The sequence below is a fragment of the Nanorana parkeri genome, unplaced genomic scaffold (assembly GCF_000935625.1).
Source record: "Nanorana parkeri isolate BGI_ZX_2015 unplaced genomic scaffold, ASM93562v1 scaffold262, whole genome shotgun sequence".
Taxonomy (NCBI): domain Eukaryota; kingdom Metazoa; phylum Chordata; class Amphibia; order Anura; family Dicroglossidae; genus Nanorana; species Nanorana parkeri.
The window spans coordinates 1,044,590-1,066,537 of record NW_017306530.1 but is presented as its reverse complement, the minus strand read 5'-3'; the positions used below and the strand labels follow the sequence as shown (position 1 = coordinate 1,066,537).

General features: G+C 44.2%; 1 protein-coding gene across 7 annotated transcripts in view; it reads right to left on the bottom strand.

Moving 5' to 3' along the window:
- ARHGEF7 (Rho guanine nucleotide exchange factor 7) overlaps positions 1-20,201 on the bottom strand; it is a 137,309-nt gene extending 117,108 nt beyond the window's left edge. For 5 of the 7 annotated variants that reach the window (XM_018557012.1, XM_018557009.1, XM_018557011.1 and 2 more), the window contains exons 1-2: positions 19,965-20,201; positions 5,761-5,844 (exon numbers count right to left, since the gene is read on the bottom strand). In XM_018557012.1, the coding sequence (XP_018412514.1) occupies positions 5,761-5,844; positions 19,965-20,129 (249 nt within the window). In that variant the 5' untranslated portion in view covers positions 20,130-20,201. Of the gene's footprint in view, positions 1-5,760; positions 5,845-7,777; positions 7,811-19,964 lie in introns of those variants that run through there. The other 2 variants (XM_018557017.1, XM_018557015.1) reach the window with 2 other exon arrangements.
- Positions 20,202-21,948: the final 1,747 nt, after the last annotated feature.

Genomic DNA, 21,948 nt, shown 5'->3' with positions numbered 1-21,948 from the left:
ATTTGCAGGGCCATTCATTTTGCGAATATAGGCACGTACTTTTCAGGTCAAATGTATTATGATGTAATACTGCATTATGGCCACTAGAAGAAGCTGAGGAGCATAGGAACTACCTCTTTTCTATGCTCATCAGTTCCATCAAGTGGCCATAATGCAGTATTACACCATAAAACAATCTACCTGATAAGAAAATATATTAAGAACATTGATTTTTGCAATTATTCACAGAAAAGGTTTCAAAGTGAAGTGATTTCAGGCTCGCCTCACACCTAGGACATTGGGGGAACGCGTGTCAAACGCATTTAAAAAATAGACGCGTTTGGGGCATTTTTTGCGTGTTTTGACATGCGTTCGCAAAACGCGTTTGCCTCGTGTTACTAGTTAATTGCACCCCCAAACGCATCCGAGAGTACGCATGTTCTGCCTCCGCATTTGCGCATATTAAAATGCACACAAAACGCGGAATTAAAAAAACTGAAATGCCTGTCGCACATTTTGCATGCATATAGAACCCCATTGAAATTAATGGGTTTTCACAACAAATGCGGAGAACAAACGTAGACGAACACGCACAAACATGATGCACGAACGTGCTACCTAGATGTAAACCGAGCCTCAGGGGACCAGTCACACGGAGAGGAGAAAGGAAGGAATTACTATTTCAATTCCTTTCCCACTTAGCCAAAAGAGCATTTAACCCACGCATTGCAGGGATCCCCCACTGCATGGGTACATTTAATGGCAACTTGAAGTGGGGCTTTAAGGAGAACTATGGGGTTAGGGCTTTTCCCCATAGTTCTCCTAGGGGTAACGAGAGGACACAAACTAGCATCCTCCCGTCACCCAAAGCTCAGTATACCGCAAGCTATGTCTGGATCCGCCCAGCTGCGTGAGTGACAGCTGGCTCTGCCTATCTAGAGGCAGAGCCAGCTGTACCTGCCCCCTCCCCGTCCCTTCCGCCAGTCAGCGCTGGAGGATTGAAGCGGGGAGGGGGGAATCCAGTCCCTCCCCTGTCACGGCTCTCTGCCGTGACAAGATCGAGAAGTGAGCGAACCCTCTTCTGCAGACGCTAAAGCAAATGCTTCAATTTTCTATGTATATGATGCAGAGAATGTCAAAGCTATAAAAATATCTAACTGTAATGAACCAATTAGAGTTTAAGCTCCTCTGGTAAAGAGACTCACATGAATGGTTAAACACTGTGAAATATGTCAGAGCTATAACACATCTAATCGAATGTGACTACGATGGAGACAGCATTAGCTCATAGAATAATGTCAATGTTTCAATGTTCTCGGTACCACAGAATATGTTGGAGCTATATACATTTAACAAAAGGATGCACCTAATTGGACACTGCAACGTACACTCCTATGGTGCTAAAACTAATAAGGATAATTTATTGTTGTATATATGGCACTCTAAAATATGTCAGATATAGCAAGCGACAGTCCAGTGTAACCTCCATTGGTACAAAGATTGATGCGAATGGTTCAAGTCTTCATGTACTGAACAATAAAATGTATTGGAGCTACTGTATATAAATGCATAATACTATGTGATTGCCTTGGAGGCATTAGAATGCAAGCTTCTTTAGTACATGGACAGAAATCCAAAGGTTCTGTGTACAACACTGCCCACTAGTATAGTATAACCATAGTCAAAATAATGAAACAGCACTATGCGATATAGTAAGTATAGTGCTATACAAATGTGTAATAATGTATATACTGCAAAACTGTACCCCAGAAATTTTACACAAAATATCAAAAAAAAAAAAATCCTAACAGGTAAAAGATGTTGGACAATACAGTATACGTAAAAAATTATTCCTCCTACAATCTACTACATGATACAGATGTGTCTAAGAGCCAGCGTCAGCAGTTCCACCATCTAAGAATAATAAATGCTCACTATATTTGTTTGATCGGTGTTCTTCTGACATAATGTGTACTGAAGCTAAATAGGGCTGAAACAACTAAACGATTTTGTCAATAATAATCAATAATGAGAATCATTGTCAACGATTCTCATTATCGATTAGTTGATCTGCACTCAGTCCCCTCTGATCCCCCCTGCTCCTAAGGAGGATCGGAGGGGGCAGACCCCTGCAACACAGGGGTGAGGAGAGCACCCCCCTCCCTGACATCAGCTCTGTTCCGGCTGCTCTGCAGCTTTCTCCTCTCTGTTGGGATCCTGTTACATGCTGCAATCTGTGTCCCCTAAGATCCCCGCCTGTTGTTGTCAACAATTCTTATTATCGATTAGTTGATCTGCACTCAGTCCACTCCAAACCCCACTACTCCCAGCAGGGAACGGAGGGGACATAGACCGCTGTAGCTGGTGCAAGCGGGGAGGAGAGATCATCGGCTTTGACAGCCAGGAATAGTCAGTATGGAGATCGTGAAGGCAGCGGAGTGGCTCAGGATGGAGAGCGAAGGATCGGTAAATATGCGAAACGTTAAAGATGTGAAATATTTACCAACTCTTCCCTGTGAAGAACAAACACCGACTGATCAGTACTGATTACTACAATGTAGGGCTGCAACTAATGATTATTCTCATAATCGATTAGTTGGGCGATAATTTTTTTCTATTAAAGTAAAATACACAAATTCAGTGTTACAAACAAAGTTTACTTCAAAATAAAACTGCAGGCATAATTTTTTGCAATCGCACTGCACTGAAACGCGCAGCATTACGGGGGCGATCACACTGTGGGCGGGAGGCGTGTTTGGGGTGCCATTGTAATAAACGGCACTGCAACGCACCTCCCGCAGCAGAATTTGTCAGGCTGAAACCGAAAATGACTTTTTTCTCACCTTTTATCATTTATATTTAATAATTGTATTGTAAGCACATGACGCTTAAATATCTTCAGCCGTGAATTACAGCTGCCAGTGGCAAGATTCCACAGACGGCAGCTGAATGTAAATACAGCAGGTTGAGGGCGTGTGCAATAGCCAGCCTGCTACTGGCCATTTCAGATTGCAATAGCCATTAGCAGGCTGGCTATTGCTCCCGCCCACTGCTTGCTGTGCCCTCCTCCCTATTTTTGCATAGTCTGAGCACGGTTTCACATTATGTAGGACCAAGCCACAGAAAGCTTTTGACAGTAATGAGTGTTTATAGCAATCAGAAGGGCTTTGTTGCCAAACAGGTTTTATTCTTTGTTGAGAATATGTGTGTGCTAATGGTGCCGATCCTTCCACTCCATACAGGGAAAAAGAGAAGAGAATTTGCCTATAAACCAGAACCCGAAATCTGAACTTTATGTCATTCCAGGGGTCAACAACCTTCTCCACATCAAATGTCAATATACATGTATTAGACAACCCGCATGTCAATGAACCACAGCGCCTCATAGACATCAGATCTATCCCAATATGTGCACCTTCACACCCCAAATCAGCCTCAATTCTTGCACCTTCACACCCCAAATCAGCCTCAATTCCTGCACCTTCACACCCCAAATCACCCTCAATTCCTGAACCTTCACACCCCAAATTAGCCTCAATTCCTGCACCTTCACACCCCAAATCAGCCTCAATTCCTGCACCTTCACACCCCAAAAATGACACTGCGCGCCCACCCTGACACCCCTACTTTAGGTTGCCTATCCCTGCTTTAGTCCAAGGCAGAGGCAATGGTAGGAAGTGGAAGTAGGATTATAGATTCATGCTTTGACAAAGATCCCATACAAAGGCTCCTTTTCAATTACTTTATCAGAATTCCCATAAAGTAAACCTGTCATGAGAGAATTATTGTTGACCTTCTAAAAATGCTAGTTACCTGGCTGTTATGCTGACTCACTAATTTCAATAGCTTGAATCACTGCTCTGAAATATGTATGCCAACTAGGAAACTCATGGTATCTGTCAATTTGCAGTTCAGTGACTTGAAGCAAAATATATGGCATAAGAGCCAGGCAACTAACACTTAGGAAGAGATATCAGAATTGGAAGCCTCTTCAATTCACTTGTGACAGCTGTTCTTTAGCAAACAACTCAAAATGAAGAAGATATTTTTATAGTATTTGTTTAAAAAGTGTACGTAGGAGTGCTTTTTCATCATACAATGCTCATGACCATTACTGCCCACATTCAGTTGCTAAATCTACTAAAGCCTGTGACGCACTACACATGAAGCAGTGCAGAGCAAAGGGAACCTGCGAGGCGCGGAGCTGAGTGAAGCCAGATTAAAGACTTTAGCTTTCGCCAATCGGCTAACTCAATGAACTTTGCATCTTGACGCGTGGGTTTATACGCGCAAGCCGATTGCCTGAAGATTACATTTTTCACCTCAGTATGCTCAGCTATGCTAGCTCTCGCGAGCTTAAGACTCTTCAAAAGTACTTCAGCAGCAATATGCAACTGCAAACCAATACGGTTAGCTCCGTCCCAAATGAATTCTGCCAATAAATACACGCACACACACCAGAACACAAAGGAAACCTGTCATGACAGAAATATGGAAGCTGCTATTGCTGACTTCTTCTGAAAATGATAGTTCCCTTACTGCCATGTTAATCTTTTAGCTATCATGCTCCTCCGCTGGCTATACCATTGTGTGAGCAATTGACCCAGAGCAAGTATAAGAAGTGCCAACATTTCTCTGACTGCTTTGCTGCATGCTTGGTCCAGGTCTGACATCCTTCAGAACAGTAACAGCAGCCGTGTTATTCCTCTCATGATAAGCTCCTATTAATTGACACAAGTTTAGGGCACCCGTACATATATACATATGAGATAACAGCTAAATGTTCAGACTGCTTAAAGCGGCGTAACCACTAAGGATGGGCTTGGGCGTGTTCGCAGCTCCACGTGCCGAGCCTGCCAGGAAGCTGACAGCGCCAATCACAGGCACTGAGACAGTTCCCCATCTCTGCAGCTGCGGACCTGGGAAATGTCTCAGTACCTGTGATTAACGCTGCGCGCTGTCAGCTTCCTGGCGGGCTCAGTCCATGGAGCTGTGAACACGCCCGAGCCCATCCTTAGTAACCACGTGGCTTGACAAACAAGAAGAACATTCACAGCCGGACACTGATTGAAGCCAATCAGCTGCAGTCACTGACTGTTCAGGTATTCATGCAGCCATGTGCCCGGCATAGACAGGCCCAAGACTGCCAAAGCATGTTTGCTTATGCAGAAGTAGAAAATTGCATCACATGGCCCTTAATTTGGTGGCAGAAGTGATCGCGTTGCTGAAGACAACTCACCAGCAGCATGATCATTAACAGACCACTTACCTTCTTCTATCTATGGCACTGGACGGCTGGACATGACATTGCAATGTTGTTATTACCTTGCCAACGTTCAAGATTCTGCAGCACTCTGGGTCAGTGAGGGGTTGACACCCATTAGAGGGAGTGATTGCTGCCCCTGGCAACACATCAGCAGAATTGCACATTTTACTTCAGACTTATGGGAACAAATGCAATAAACCAGAAAAATCCAAGCTGGTCAATCAATTCTCCTGTCACAAAGATCATTTTTCCAGAGGGTGTCTGCAGAGGTTCTGGCATACCCTTCCGTCTTGCCATAATCCGCCAAATTGGATGACAATCACCACATGACACTTTTGTGTAATTTAAATGGGATATATGAAAGAATGAAAAACACTAATGTATACAGTATACAGAGCAGCTTGTCTGTCTGAAACAATGTGCAAACATAAGCCAAAATAACAACTGCGCGCTTAGCTGGAGACGGTGTCACTAAACTAAGTTCCTATGAGAAGAGGGCAGAAAAACAGACTTACTTCCAAGTTGAATGCACTGCAGCCTTTCAGGAACTCCCTGATGTTTCCCAGGCACTCGGACTCTGTGCGCGGCTCCGGGTACACCTGTGGACACACACAGCAAGTTAAAGACATGTACAGTATGAACCCCTCTTCTATATACAGTGCGCTGCTTCCTCCAACCTGCCCCGCTCCATTCTTCTATATATACAGTGCATTCTCTCCTCCTCCATTCCACTCTCATATATACAGTGTGCTCTCTCCTCTTGTGTGCCACTCTCTACTACACACAGTGCGCTTCTTCTTCCTGCCTGCCACATTACACTCTCCTATATATAGTACACTCCCTTCTCCTGCCTGCCCCACTGCCCTCTTCTATTTACAGTGCACTCCATCCTCCTGTCCACCCCACTCTCCTATATACAGTACACGCTCTCCTCCTGACTGTCCAGCTTCCCTCTCCTATGCACACAATGCACTCCCTCCTCCTGCCTGCCCTTCTCCATTTTTTATACATACCATGCACTCTATCCTCCTGCCTGCCATGGTTCACTCTCCTATACACAGAGTGCACTCTCTCCTCCTGCCTATATATTATACACACACAAACACGCCTAATAGCGTGGGTTCCCATTTTGTAGCCAAAACAGCCGTGACCCATTGAGGCATGGACTCCACTAGACCTCTGAAGGTGTGCTGTGGTATCTGGCAGCAAGCCATCAGTAGCAGATCCTTTAAGTCCTGTAAGTTGTGAGGTGGGGCCTCCATAGATCAGACTTGTTCTTCCAGCATTTCCCACAGGTGCTCGATTGGATTGAGATCTGGAGAATTTAGAAGCAAAGTAAATGCCTCAAACTAAATACTTGTAATAAATACCTCAAACTCGTTGTTGTGTTCCTCAAACTAGTCTTGGACCATTTTTGCAGTGTGGCAGGGTGCATTATCCGGCTGAAAGAGGTCATTGCCATCAGGGAATACCGTTTCCATGAAGAGGTGTACTTGGTCAGCAACAATGTTTACGTAGGTGGTATGTGTCAATGTAACGTCCACATGAATGGCAGGACCCAAGGTTTCCCAGCAGAACATTGCTCAAAGCATCACACTGAATCCTGATGCCATCTCTTCCCCAGGTAAGCGACTCACATGCACCCAGCCATCCACATGATGTTAAAAAAATCATAATTCATCCACCTTCTACCATTGTGCCATTTCTGATGCTCACCTGCCCATTGTAGAAGCTTTTGGCCATGGGCACTGGTTAGCATCGCCACCCTGACTGACCTTTGGCTACGCAGCACCATTCGCAACAAGATGCACTGCACTGTGTGTTCAGATACAAAACGAAAAATTCACTGGCACTGAGGGTCAGGAAATCAAATCTTCTTTATTGATATCCATACAGTGGTTACACAATGTGTGGCGACGTTTCGTAATCCAATACGGTTCCTTCCTCAGGCAAACATAGTGACCACTGTGTGTTCAGACACCTTCCTATCAAGACCAGCAATAACGGTCTCAGGAATTGGAGGTAGAGTACCTCACCTATTGGATTGGACTACACGGGCATCACTGAGCCTTGGCCGCCCATGACCCTGTCACTAGTTTTCCTTCCTTGGACCGCTTTCACTAGGTCCTGACCACTGCGGATCGGGAACATCCCACAAGAGTTGCAGTTCTGGAGTTGCTCTGACCCTATCTCAAATCTTTACACTTTAAAAGAAATTCTGCTTCCAACACATCAACTTCAGGGACAAAATGTTCACTTGCTGCTAATATATGCCACCTACTCCCAGGTGTCATTGTGACAAGCTATTCACTTCACCTGTCAGTGGTCATAATGTTAAGGCAGAACAGTATATATGCATGTGTTTGTTTATATATATATATATATATATATATATTATACACACACATCGTGCTGCCTCCTCCACTCTGCAATATACACAGTGCTCTCTCTCCTCCTGCTTGTTCCTCTCCTATATGTATTACAGTACGCTGCCTAGTCCCCCCTCAGTGTACACTGTACTCCGCCTCTCACCTGATATTTATTTCCTCTCTCTTCTAAGGTCTGCGGTTTCTTTTTTAATTCTAGCAGGAAGCAAATCCCAGCTGAGGAAATGACGTGCTAGGAAGAGTGCGGCTCCCCCAATGCTGTGCTGGGGGCAGAGCTGGAATTCTACGTGACTCGGGAATCACTAGCGCCCACAGAGTCAGCCTGACCAATCCGGGAATCTCTCCGCTTAACCCCATCAGTGCCGCCGGGAGATCTCGAGGAGTTGGAACTTTCGATAGAACACCGGAGCACACAAGCACTGGGCATGTCCCTGCTGCCAGACAGGAAAGCATTCCACACGGGGACACAGCGTAGCTGCCAGATCACCACCCTTCATGGCTACAACTAGAAGTGTTACACATGTTACCATCCAGCAAACTTGTATCCACAGATCACAGCTGTCAGCTCTTATTATTTGCCAGTACTGCTACTGCTATAGACCTTTCCCTATTCAATTCATCTTATCATGGCCATACCTGTAATGATAAACAATGGACCTACCAATTCAAATGACCTGTCAATCAAAAACTACTGACAGAGGACAAAGTTTGGCTTGATTGGGTAGTCACCAAAAAAGATAATTAATTTCTTCCCATTAAAACAATCCCAATCACTATGCATTGCATTAACAGGTGCGTTGTTTATGTGTTGAAGATGTGGAAGTAAAGTCGTTTTTGTAAGAACTCATTTCCGCAGATGCAAATACAGGCTTATGGGCATACAGTGGAAAATACACCTGTATTTGTTGCATCCAGGAGCCCCTTGTGTATTTGTGTCCATAGGACTGTATGAAAGCTAGAAAAGGCTTGTCGCACTCCTTACTGGATGTCCCAGTTGTCAGGGAAGGGTGCTTGGAATGACTGGGGATGGCGCAGCTTGCTGCAACTTGTGTGAGAAATGTCAACAGCACACCAAAATCCTTTAAAGGAGAACTATGGGGTAAGTGTTTTTCCCCATAGTTCTCCTCAGGGTCACGGGAGGACATATACTAGCATCCTCTCGTGACCCAAAGCCCAGTATACCACGAGCTACTGCTCGCGTTATACTAAGACTGCCGCAACCGGGACGGATCCCGACATTACTGTCGAGATCCACCCAGCTGCGTGATTGACAGCTGGCTCTGCCTATCTAGAGGCAGAGCCAGCTGTACCCGCCCCCTCCCCCGTTCGTTCCTCCAGTCAGCGCTGGGGGATCGGAGCGGGGAGGGGGGGAATCCCTGCATGGAGCCATGAGTGACAGTCACGGCTCTCTGCAGGGACAGGATTGAGAAGTGAGCGATCGACGGTATGTGTTTGCTCACTTACCGATCTATTGAGCCGACCTGTGACAGTTTCATTGTCACACGTCGGCTCGAACTATGAGGCTGAGTGAAAATCACTCGCCTCATAGCTCTCCTTTAAGGATCACCAATCGTTCATTTATTTAGAACTATGTCAAGTAAACAAGCGCTTTCAGGGCCACACAGGATCCCTTCATCAGGCATAGCATTGATGAGGATTGTATGGACAAAGTATACTGGAAGCGAGTATGTACATGTAAAGTACTGACAAAACTGGACGAAAGTCCTGTGAAGGTTTTGTGTTCAGGGACCTACGCTTGCACGTCCATATAAAAATATAGACACAAACACGCTGCAGCGGGGGCTCCTGGACGCCACAAATACGGGTATATTAACACTACTGTATGCCCATGTGCTTCTATATTTGTGGGAATGAGCCCTACAAAGTGCTGACAGGTAGGTGCTTTCTGACAGGAGAGGCTGTGAATCTCTTCTGAGATGTTTCTCCCTGCCTGTCAGCACATTTTTTTTTGTAACGCTACATTCACATGCCCTGTTCTAGGACAAGAACCTATGGATTAATGGATGCATCTATCCTGCGTCCAGTCACAAACATCTATCCCAAACCTCATGTAATCATACCATGTTCAATTACATGCAGACTGACAGATGCGGCCACTGTCACCCTTGTCTTTTTCTTCAATAGGTACAGTGGCCACATCTGAGCGGGGACACCTACCGCAAGAATCTGTGGGTTTTTGCCGCAGAAATCTCAGAAGATGGCATACATTCCCATGTAAATGGGCCCTGTTAGTACAATGAGCAACTCTTGCACAGATCAGTGTACAGTCATGGCAGGATCCTGCTTTGGGACAAAGTAAGGCCCTGTTCACACTAGGACGTTTTCATTGCACTGATTTCTCCGCACTGAAATGCTAACATTTAAAAAGCCATTCATTCCTATAGGGCCCGTTAATGCAAACGCGCTTTCAATCCGCCTGTTGCCCGAACTGCTCCCTGAGCTACTTTTCCAGCACTGATCAACGCGTTTTCCATATAGACTTCAATGGAAACGTGCTGAGCAGCACATTTTTGGGTCGTTTTTCATCGTGCTTCAGCACTGAATCGCACATAAAACAAGAAAAAGCGCCCTTCCAAAAATCGCACAGAAAACGTGCTGAAACGCTGTCACTCTGGTGTGAATGAGGCCCAACTCCAGTGGCTCTAGAGGCTGCTAGAGATCACAGCTATTACAGCTCCTTTACAAATCCATGATTCCTTATTTGTGCTCCCTACAGCCCTCTTAAAAATCACTTGTGCTACAGCAAGATCCATTATAAAATATCAGAGGATAAAGAAACATACAAAGAGAAAAGTGATGGAGGACCTAGAAAAGAGTCAGAGAGTGTAAAAGAAATAAACCAAACCAATCTAGGTAATGTAGGGATTACTTCTAAATTATACAGTGACTTAGTGGTTTGCACGTCTGCCGTGCAGCACTGGGGTCCCTGGTTTGAATCCCGTCAGGACACTATCTGCAAGGAGTTTGCATGTTCTCCCCATCCTTGGGTGAGTTTCCTCCCACACTCCAAAGACATGCTGGAAGGTGAATTGGCCCTGTATGTAGCCCTGTGAATTGGCCCTTGAGGGCAGGGACTGACATTAATGTGCAATATATAAACATGCTGCGTAAGTTGCTAGTGCTATATCAAATACCTGTAATAAATAAAGTGCATTTGTTGTTTTAAATCAGTATAAACTTTTACATATTCATTCTTTGTAATCTGCATAACTGGAGGTATGGCAGGAATGTGTCTGTTGCCTACATCGTTTGTGTTGAAAGGTGTCTCTCTTTTTAATCTTAGAAACTCTGGAGCTATGTTTATGGGAATCTATATCTTTCTCCGGTAGAAGGTGCCCATAGAGACGAGGATAAGAGGTTTGAGAATTCTTACCAGCCCACACCCTGGCTCAGCTGTGGCCAGAGCTAGTCAGACTTTTATATGATAAGGTAAGTAGCCGCCAGCCCTTGTGTTTTTTAATATTTAATTAATAGGTGTTCTTTAACATGTTGTTAATTGTATTTGCTTTACAGCTAATGCATCTTAAAGAAAAACTCTCACGAAAACGTTTAAACTTTTATTTAATTCGCAGGGGACCAAGTGCATCAAGCATTTTGTCCCATCCCGATTGGATTAAAAGCATCTTTTTATTTATGTTAATCCTGGCTGTAGCTCTACCCCAGTCTAAAGCCCAATATATGGGCATTACTGTCTGGCGAGGTACAGCCAGCACTCAGTTCCTGCCTTCTCTCTAACCCAGATAGCAAGCAATTGAGCTACGAGTTTAAAAATTACTTGCCACAGTATTGCAGACTTGCCAAGCTTCACAATTTTGTTGCACAATTACAGCAAGTCTGCATTGCAAGTCTCCAGATCAACGTGCTTTGCAAAAGTGCTGTTCACTTGCAGAGCTCTTGGTAAGACCTGCTGGACTCTTGCTGTAGACTTGCCAAGCAAATTTGCTACAAATTCAAAAAGTGTCAACTAGAACTTGTGCTGCAAGTGTTCTGCAAGTCTACAACTTGCCAGGAATGTGTGCAGCAAGGTAACAAGAAATACAATTTAACCCTGTCACGAGTTTGTGGCAAGTTATCATTGCTATCTGGGAACCTGACTGTTGGTTTACTATTATGAATAAACAATCGGCACTACAGGGCAGGGTGATAGAGCTGCCGGCTGCTAATAAACATATAGGGCACCGGCATCACTAACACACTGCCCCACAGCGCTGAGTAATAGTAAAGGACCATTCAGCACTGCGGGACTGTGTGTCATGCCTGCGGGTGTCAGAGTCTTGCAATGTCTCATGGGACTTGCAGTACCCCAACAGCTGGAATGCCAACGTTGCCTACCCCTGATTTACTGTATTGAAATAGTGAAGTGTTAATTAGCAGCAGGTATATATGGTGTTAGGTTAAAATGTATATAAACAATTTCCAAAAATGTGACCTTTTGGAAGACTTGAGCTATTTTTACATGTCCTTTTATCAATGACACTGGCAATGAGATTGGACAGGCTGAATTGATGCCTTCAGGCATACATCAATTCATCATGCTGAATGAAAATATCATTTATTTAGGACTAGTGTCGGTCAAGAAACGATCTGGAAGTAATTTCTAGTAATAATAACACTTACAGTACTTGTTAAGGGAAATGCTGTGGATCATGTGATCCTTGAGTAAAAAGAAGATTAACTTTGTCTTCTTAATGCTTATTCTGTTTCCTGATCTCTGATCATCCACTAATCACTGTAAGGATTTAATTGTGCACTTATAAACAAAGATGGCCTCACAAGCATACAGTGGGTCATCAACGGTGAGAGTAATTAATGGTAGTCATACATGACTTGAATTGGATCTGTGACAGTGTCAGCTGTCAGAGGTTCCACAGCACACTCAGATTGTACCTGCCAACACCTCTTATGTCTCCATGCACCCATAAAGACTTTAAAAAAAGATATGATAGATGAGTGTATTATTCAACCCAACAGTGCTGACTAAACACTGAAATTGTAGACAGAATTTGCATTCATTTTTTTTGCAATAACATAAGCCTAAAAAAAAATAGATGCTTGAAGAGAGAGATATAGGAAGCATGTATGCAATTTACTAAAGGAGAATATTTGACTTGGCCCTGTGTTCATTTAAACACCTAGGGGTCTATTTATAAACAATTTGCAGGGCCATTCACCCCTACAACTACCCGTACACATTTGTTGTTTTGTGCAAATAATGGCAAAAACAAATGTTCTTAGTATATTTTCTTCTTAGGTTGAATGTATTGGGAACGAACACTGCATTATGGCCTTTAGATGGAGCTGTTGAGCATAGGAAATAAATACTTGCAATCTAATCCTATGTGTTCTAATAGCAACGCTGTGAATGAGCATTTCACCCATCATTAAAGGAGAACTATGAGATGAGTGATTTTCACTCACCTCATAGTTCTAGCCGACCTGTGACAATGAAACTGTCACAGGTCGGCTCAGTAGATCGGGAGGTGAGCGAACATATACCGGCGTTCGCTTACCTCCCGATCCTGTCACGCCAGAGGGCCGTGACAGGGGAGTGACTGGATTCCCCCCTCCCCTGTCCAATCCTCCAGAGCTGACTGGCGGAACAGACGGGTACGGGTACAGCTGGCTCTGCCTCTAGATAGGCAGAGCCAGCTGTCACTCACGCAGCTGGGTGGATCCAGACATAATTGTCGGGATCCGTTTCTGCTGCGGCATCTCAGTATACCGCAAGCTGTAGCTCACGGTATACTGAGCTTTGGGTGATGGGAGGACGCTAGTTTGTGTCCTCCTGTTTCCCTTAGGAGAACTATGGGGAAAAACACTAACCCCATAATTCTCCTTTAACCATTGGATTGTTCACCATCATTCACTGGGGTTATAATGACCATTAACCTGATGAGGTAACATTTGCCATCATTCACATTTGGATTTCCCATTTTTTATAACTAGAGTTGAAGTGCAAAACATTTTTTTTTAGTTTTGAATGAGTGGAGAGGGATTAGAACACCTGTCAGATTTGTATCGCTGTCTGTGTTCCTGTATGTTGCATGGTGAATGTTATCCCTGAAAGCGAAAGAAAATCTCAAATTTTGGGTTGTCAAAACAGGAATAGAGAAATCTTAGAGACACAAGTTGTAGTGACTCTGCTGACCACCAAGAATTTCCCTCACTTTGGAGGGATTTTGAGTTCCTGTTAAGGCTATTGGACAGTAAGTGAAGAGAAATCTCCCCAATGGGACACTAATGGCAAAAAAAGCTGACAAGGGTTATAACTAGGGATGTACTGATGCCGATGCACAGTATTTGGGCGAGTCCTCTTACTCGCCCCAAATGCTCTGAAACTTACCATCGATACTGGAACTTCAGAGCAAATCTCCCTCTGATCGGCAATGCCAAGAGGGAACATGGAGCTGGCTTCCCTGCCAATCAGTAAGCCGGTGCGGCGGGTAATGACCAGCCTCCCGGCTATCTGATTGGCCGGGAAGCCAGCTTCCCAGCCAATCAACATAGAGCCGGCCAAGCAGCCGGCTCGATGCTGATTGGCTGAAAAGCCGGCTTCCCGGAGCCAGCCAAACAGCATGGAGCCTGCTTCCCAGACAATCAAGACGCCAGGCGGCGGGTAATGACACGCCACCCAGCTTCCTGGTTGCCCGGGAAGCCGGCTGCATACTAGCGGAAGTACCAGTATCGGTATCAATATCGCTATTGGTACTCGATACCGAAAAACCGGTATCGGTGCATGTCTAGTTATAACCCTACTTTACTCTGTCCAAAATTATGAAAAGTTTTGGCTTCATTTCTACTTTAATGCTACAGCTACTGAGCCCAAACAATTTTTTAGACATTCACTGCCTGGAGAGAGCCAATCCTTCATTTTATTAATCACTTTCCCCTTGATTTTTATGGAGAAGATGCCATACTTGCCCCTGCACTCTCCCTACTACACACACATTCACCAGACATCCTTTGTAAATTGTTCCCTCTGCGTCAGCTTCATGGGAAGTTAAGAACTGCTCTCAAAGTGTCGAGTAAATGGACAATAAATTACTTTCAGACAGGAAGAGTAAAAAAAATGGACATCCCTTGCCATTGTTTGGGATGTCAGAGGCAAGCAGATCCAAAGCAAGAAAAAAACAGTTAATCTCCCATAAAGCAACTGTGACCTCCCTCACATTGCTCTGTGTTAGCTGTGCTATCAGTTGGCATGATTTAGTACAGGGATATCCCATCTACAGCACTCCAGCTGTTGTGGAACTACAAGTCCCATAAGGGATTGCAAGACTCTGACAGTCAAAGGCATGACAGATGTATGATGCAATTTGTAGTTTCACCAAAGTTTGACTACTCCGTATGTAGTAGATGAAGGGACAGAGTTGCCCAGATGCTGAACTGCAAAATAGTTTTTTTCTTACTGCATAAAAGTCAGTAAGGATGCTAACTGCTTGTATTAAGGCCTCATTCAGATGGGCTGCAGTCTCCACCATCCTCTGTCAAGCGATACACTATAGATTGCTTTTCAAATGGCGGTGGAGCAGCGGCTACCTAGCGTTCAGGAGACAATATTGCTGCCTTCCGGATGCAGGGTTTTTTTTTAAATGCCAATGAGATTTTCTATTGAAGTGCACCTAAAAGTTGCTGCACGGTCCAGTTCTTTTTAATTGTTTCATTTAACAAGTGGCACGGCTTGACAAATGCTATATGCTGTATATTTTTGCCACACCATGACACAAAGCATCGTGGCCACAGCAATGTATACATATGCGGATATTATAACAGGTAGCTGGGTGGGGGGTGGTAAAACGGCACATCAACTGCACTGTTTTACTGGCCCCTCACCATTTGTGTGAACAAGCCCTAAAAGATGATTCCGACAGCTCTGCATTTTCCATTAGATCAAAGATCTCCTTTTATGCATTTGTATGACACCCTTGTGGATAACCACAGTGAGAATGAAATCCTTCATTTATTTCCTCTTTACCACTTCATTCCGGAGGAGAATCCTCTAAGAATAAGAAGCAGAAGTGCTGACCAGGCAAGAATAGTGATTTCACTTTGAATTCCTGGGTCACTTCCCTGTGACCTTTAACACAAATCACTGCGTCTCCCTATGTAGCAGATACTTTGTAGTTAAGCCAGAGCAATGCTGGGCAAAATGTCACAGTTAATAAATATAAGTAACGGTTAAATTGGAAGTTCACCAGATAATTACTCAAAAGAAACATTTAGCAGCCATAGAACACATGTACCCTGATAAATGCATAGCACCATATCTGACTTCTGTCTGTCTGGTTGTCCAACAATCAGCATTGGAAAACTGACAGCATTTTACCATGCAACTCATAGAGGTCTATTTACAAACCATTTACAGAACCATTTGCCTTGTGATTCTCTGTGAATGTTTGTTCTGTGCGATTCAAGGAGAAAATGAACGTTACTAGTTTGTTTTCAGGTGGAATGTAATATTAAAAAAATACTGCATTGTAGCCAATAGATAGAGCAGAGGAGCATAGGGAATAAATACTTATCTCCTATGCTTCTCAGCTCCATCTAGTGGCTGTAATGCAGTATTTTCCAAATGTAAGATTGGACCTGAAAAGAAAATATACTAAGAGCATTTGTTTTTTGCCTCTAATCGAGAACAAACATTCTCAGAGATTCGCAAGGAAAATGACTCTGCTAGCTGTTTATAACTACACCCCATAGTATCACCCAGCCCCCCTTGTGCTATCTACATATGACAGCATCGGGGCACAGAGGATGTGTTTCCTAGTCAGGCTTTCCAATCACAGGACATAGATAGCATGGGGGATGTTCACTGACACTGTGTTGCATGGTGAAGCTGGTAAATGGCCGTCAGTTCTCCAATGCTGATTGCTAGGCAACTGGAGTGCTGACAGAAGTCAAACATGATGCTATTTATTTATTATGATATATGTGATATATGGATGTTTAATGTCTGTGAAGGTTCTCATTCATCCAGGTCATGGTATATCTGTAAAAAATAAGTCAAGGCAACTGGTCTTGCTGTATTTTTCATGAAGACTTTTCACTGGCCATCCAACCAGCTTTCTCAATTCAGAATGACTTGTACAAACATTCTCTGGGAATAAATATGGTGAATGTTGCTCCAATCCACATATCTGTTAGTCGCAACCAGGTGTTGATTGCATTTGCATAATTGGAGCTAGTAGGTGTTATTAACCTGCCCAGAGAGAGGGATGTTTAATGTTCATTAAGTACTTCTAAGGTGAACTTACACTATTTATTAAAGCGGACCTTCACTGCCCAGATCCACTTTAGCTTACTACAGTCTGCCCCACCCCGACTCCCCACTGCTATTCTCCCCTAGGTTTACAGCTGCAACTAATGATTATTTTTGTAATCAATTAGTTGGCTGACTATTTTTTCGATTAATTGATTAATCAGATAAAGAAACAAAAAAATACCATTCTTAATTTAAAATAAAATACACAAATGCAGTGTTACAAACATGAAGTTTACTTCAGAATAAAACTGCAGGCACAATTGTTTGCGATCGCATTGCACTAGAACGCACGGCATTGCGGTATCGTGTGTTCCAGTGTGTGCGATCACACTGTGGGTGGGACGTGTGTTTGTGCTGCCATTGAAATGAATGGCACTGCAACGCACCTCCCGAAGCAGAATTTGTCAGGCCAAAACCGAAAATTATTTTTTTCTCATCTTTTATTTTAAAAATGTAATAATAATTGTATTGTAAGCACATGGCGCTTGAAAAGCTTTAGCCAGGGAATGATAACTGCCAGCGGCAAGATTCCGCAGACAGCAGCTGAATGTACATACAGCAGGTAGTGGGCTGGTGCTATAGCCGGCCTGCTATTGGCCATTTCATATTGCAATAGACAATAGCAGGCTGGCTATTGCACCCACCCACTGCTTGCTGTGCCCTCCTCCCAGCATGGAGGAGAGAACTAGGGGATCCAACCAACTAATTGATAATGAAAATTATTCTCATTATCGATTATTAACGATTAATCGATGAGTTGGTTGCAGCCCTACCTAGGTTCCTGTAGCTTTCTGGGATATGTGACAGGGGTAACCCAGTGGCCATAAGATGGATCTGTCATCAGTTCACATGTTCACACCATGTACGGACCAGATCTGGAGCAGAACTGCAAACGCAGTGCAGTGCGTTTTGCTGCGATTTCACTGCATTTTGTTTAGCTTAAAATGGGCTTACAGCTGCATTCCAGTGCGTTTGCATGCATTTGTAGGCATTTTTTAGGTGTTCCAGTGCATTCCAGACCAGAGAAAATTAGACAAGCAGTATTTTTTTGGTCTGGATGAGAACAGAATGTGCTGGTATGAACAGAGCCCAGAACTACCATAGTAGTACATTGGGATGCTTTTTTGGTCCGGGAACAAACTTTTCTGGTCTGGACATGATCTGGACATGGTGTGAACAAGCCCTACGGGGCTGCCTGAAGAACCCAGAAGAAACAGCAGGCTAACAATGACATCACAGAGGAAGATGGTGACATAGTACCCAGGCTGTGGCAGTGGATCAGCAGATAACAGCAGAAGTACGCTGGAGAGGTGAGTACGTGTTCTGGTGAAAGCCAAGCATAACAGCTAAAGCTGGCCATACACCTATAGATTATCTGCAGATTTTCTGTGGTCAGATGGAAAAAGTGCATCAGATTCCTCCATCTACGCTAAACTGTGTGGATGGAGGAATCTCCCGTTGGGCCAAGCTTCAGTATCTTGCTAGTTGGCCCCGCTGGCTCTCAAAACACCAGAACCATCTGATTAGATGCAGACATTGTTCAGGTATTTTGACAGCCAGGGGGGCTGACTAGCAAGATACTGAAGCTTGGCCCAGTGGGAGATTCCTCCACCCACAATGTTCAGCGAAGATTGAGGAATCTGTTGCACTTTTTCCATCTGACCATAGAAAATCTGCAGATAATGTATAGGTGTATGGCCAGCTTTAGAAGGGATAAGGGAAAAAATGGGTGGGGTAGGGCAATTGAAGTTCCTCTTTAACTAAACCAACAATACATAAATGCAGGAATAAGTGAACATGATTAAATGAATAATATTAAACCAACACATATTTGTCAAATTCCACAAATATGGACTATTCTATTTCTGCATAATCCACTGATAATCCATAGTTACACTTTACAGCAAAGCCCATTCACACCTGAATGATTTGTAGTTAGGAGGCAGCTGTCATTTGTAAGGAGCACATGGAGCTCCTGGGATTTGTACATCTCTGTTTTAATGTATGATTTTGTTTTTATTAGTATAAATAGAGGGATGCACTGATACCATTTTTGCAAGTACGATTACTGATACTTTCCCAAGTACTTTCAAGTACAAGTACTAATAAATTTTTGTTTATTGTCATGTGACAGTTTTTCTAAAACAATACAGACTAATGATTTCTGGACAGTGGTGGAGTACTAGAGCCAGGTCCCAGCTGCAACCGCTGCAACCCTGGTAGTTCTCGTGAAAATGCCAAGTATCGCCACTGGTATCTGAAAAGTATCGGTGCATCCCTATTGGCTTCAATAGACTTTGGTAAGAACACCTGAAAAAAAGTGCAAACATTTGCAGTTTTCACTTTTTTTGCCTACTAACTAGCTTTTTATTAGCTAAAATAAAACAATTCAGGCTGGAAACGCGTAAAAACCTAAAAGAAAGCCTGATGTGGCTGAGCTGAAGTGTGAATGTGGCCTAGCAGTAGAGCAGAGAGGCATTTGTGTTTTGTAAACAGGACAGGGCACAGCAGTGGAGCAGGTGAGCAGGCTATGACAAGGCCAGCAATGTGCATGTAATAAAGTGCTCCTCGCTGGGATGACACGGATCATGTGACACCTCAGTGTCTTCCCGGTTTGTGATTGGCTGCGGCGCACAGGTTGGCCAGTAGGAGCTCGGCGAGGACATAGAGCGTGAGAGCGGAGGGCTCACACTGACAAAGAGCTCAGCCCAGCTGTCATGTCCGTTTCTTCCCCCGGGGAAGCATGCAGCACTTCCACGGCCCTCATTCATCGGCTGCACACATATGATGACTAAGGCTACTCATGGACACCATTATGATACAGAATCTCCCAACGGGAGCCCCAAAACCTACAAATACCATCACCCCTCTTCTGTATACGCCCATGTGCACTGTATTTAATACTCAGCTAAAACAACGATCAGCTCCATTGTGTTATTGGGAATCAATATATTGATCACAATCATCGTGCTAGTAAAGTCCGCCGGACAGATCCGGAGTGGGCCAGCTGTCAGCACCGTGGGTACATGCCAGTGTGAAAGCCTTTTACCTTGTCTATGGTGCCCGGCAGAAGCCTCTCCAGCAACCTGCATAGCACCACTCCGTCCTTCAAAGACGCCTGCAGGAAGCCCTCCGGGTCCGAAATGGTCTTCTTGGGGGACTCCAGCACCCCGAGTGTTATGAGCCATGTCACGGTCTGCTCCGCTGAATTCATGGCTTAGCAGTAGCAGACATAAAGCCAGGGCACCGCAAGAGCGAGAGAGGGGGGGGGGAGGCAGGGGCAGCCTATGGCAGACCCCCCCAAATCTGGCCCCTTCCCCCCTTTTATGGAGAAATGTGCTGCTGCTGAGTCCAGTGTCTCCGCGGTTCACATTGAAGCTCGGGCTACTGCTGCTGCTGTTGCTGATCCCTCCTTTCTTGGGTAGATGCAGATGATGACGCCTCGATGCTGTAGGAAATGCAGCAGGTCCGCTCCCTCGGTCCCCCTCCTCCTCTTCCTCCTCCTATTCCTGTCTCTCCCTCAGTCCCCCCCTTCCTTTCATCGCCGGGCTCTCTGGCAGCCTGTCAAGTGGCTTTTCATTGCACACACAACCTGCAGTGCCGCTTCAGTCTATAGAGGATACAGCGCGCCGGATGGACCTGGCTCTTCTTTGTCAATGAAATCCTGCTTCTCCCACAAAGCTCTGCAAAACACTGCAGGGCCATTCACACTGAAGGTTCATGAACTCCACACTCTATGTACTATGCAGTCGGTGAATATAGGGGTTCCGATACACTGAGTGCCCCCACAGCTTACAATCACAATCTACAATCCTTTAAAGTGACATTAAAGTTTTAAAAAATCCCCCCCCCCCATGTTAATGTTAGCACTTACCTTAACCAGTTGACATCCGCGGTGTTAAACCCCCTTCCCATCCAGGCCATTTTTCAGTATTCAGCGCTGCGGTACTTTGACTGACATTTATTCCGTCGTGCAGCGCTGTACTGAAATGAATTTTATACCCTTTTTTGGGGACAGATAGAGCTTTCTTTTGGTGGTATTTATTCACCACTGGGGTTTTTATTTTTTTATATATGAAGGAAAAATTCCAGATTTTGAAAAAAAAAAAAAACAGTTTCCCCTATATTATCGGGCCATAGAAGAGAATTTAAATGTAGTGGTGAAATCCAGAGACTTAGAACCCCTTTAAAGATTTGGCGGTGGCAAAAACTTTCATTGAAATCTATTCCTTGAATTGATATTAAAGTCAAAAGAACTCGGGATAAATAAAATAGTAACCCTTTCATCTTTATGTCTGAATTGAGAAAGCTGGTTGGATTCCAGTGAAACGTCTTCAAGAAAAATACAGCAAGTCCAGTTGCTCTGACTTTTTACAGATATACCTTTTATCTTTATCGCCGCACTGCAAGGGTTAAGTGCTGGTTTTGTCTAGAGAGCTAAAATAACGGAGATATACTCTGGAACCGTGATCCTGGCTCCTAGACTGGTCCCTTCAGCCTGTCTTCCCCACTCCAGCGATGGAATATACCTTGCGTCCTATACACTGTGTAGGATGTGATCACTTACAGGACCTTAGACAGCTGGAGACGAGGGGGAGCAAGGCTGAAGAGCTCGTTCTGTCTAGCGAGCTAAAATAACAGATATATACTCACCCAAACCACGATCCTGGCTTGCTCCTAGACTGGTCCGCCTAGGAGCAAGCCAGGATCGCAGTTTGGGTGAGTATATATCTGTTATTTTAGCTCCCTAGACAGAACAAGCTCTTAACCTTTGTAGTGCAGGGGTAGCCCCACTTTAAAGGGTTAAGATTTTATTTGCCCAGAATTCTTTAAGTTATTTCAAATGCTAATTAAATTATAACTATTATTATTTTAATTAAATTACTTACAATGAATGCTGCACCTTGATGTGTAAAAGTTTTAGTTGTTTTGCAGAATTAGCTGGTCCCCTGAGCACTGGTCTTGATATCCTGTTTTAGGGTGGCTCCTTTCCTTTACAATGTCTTATGGAGCCACCCTTGTGTGTTCTAGTA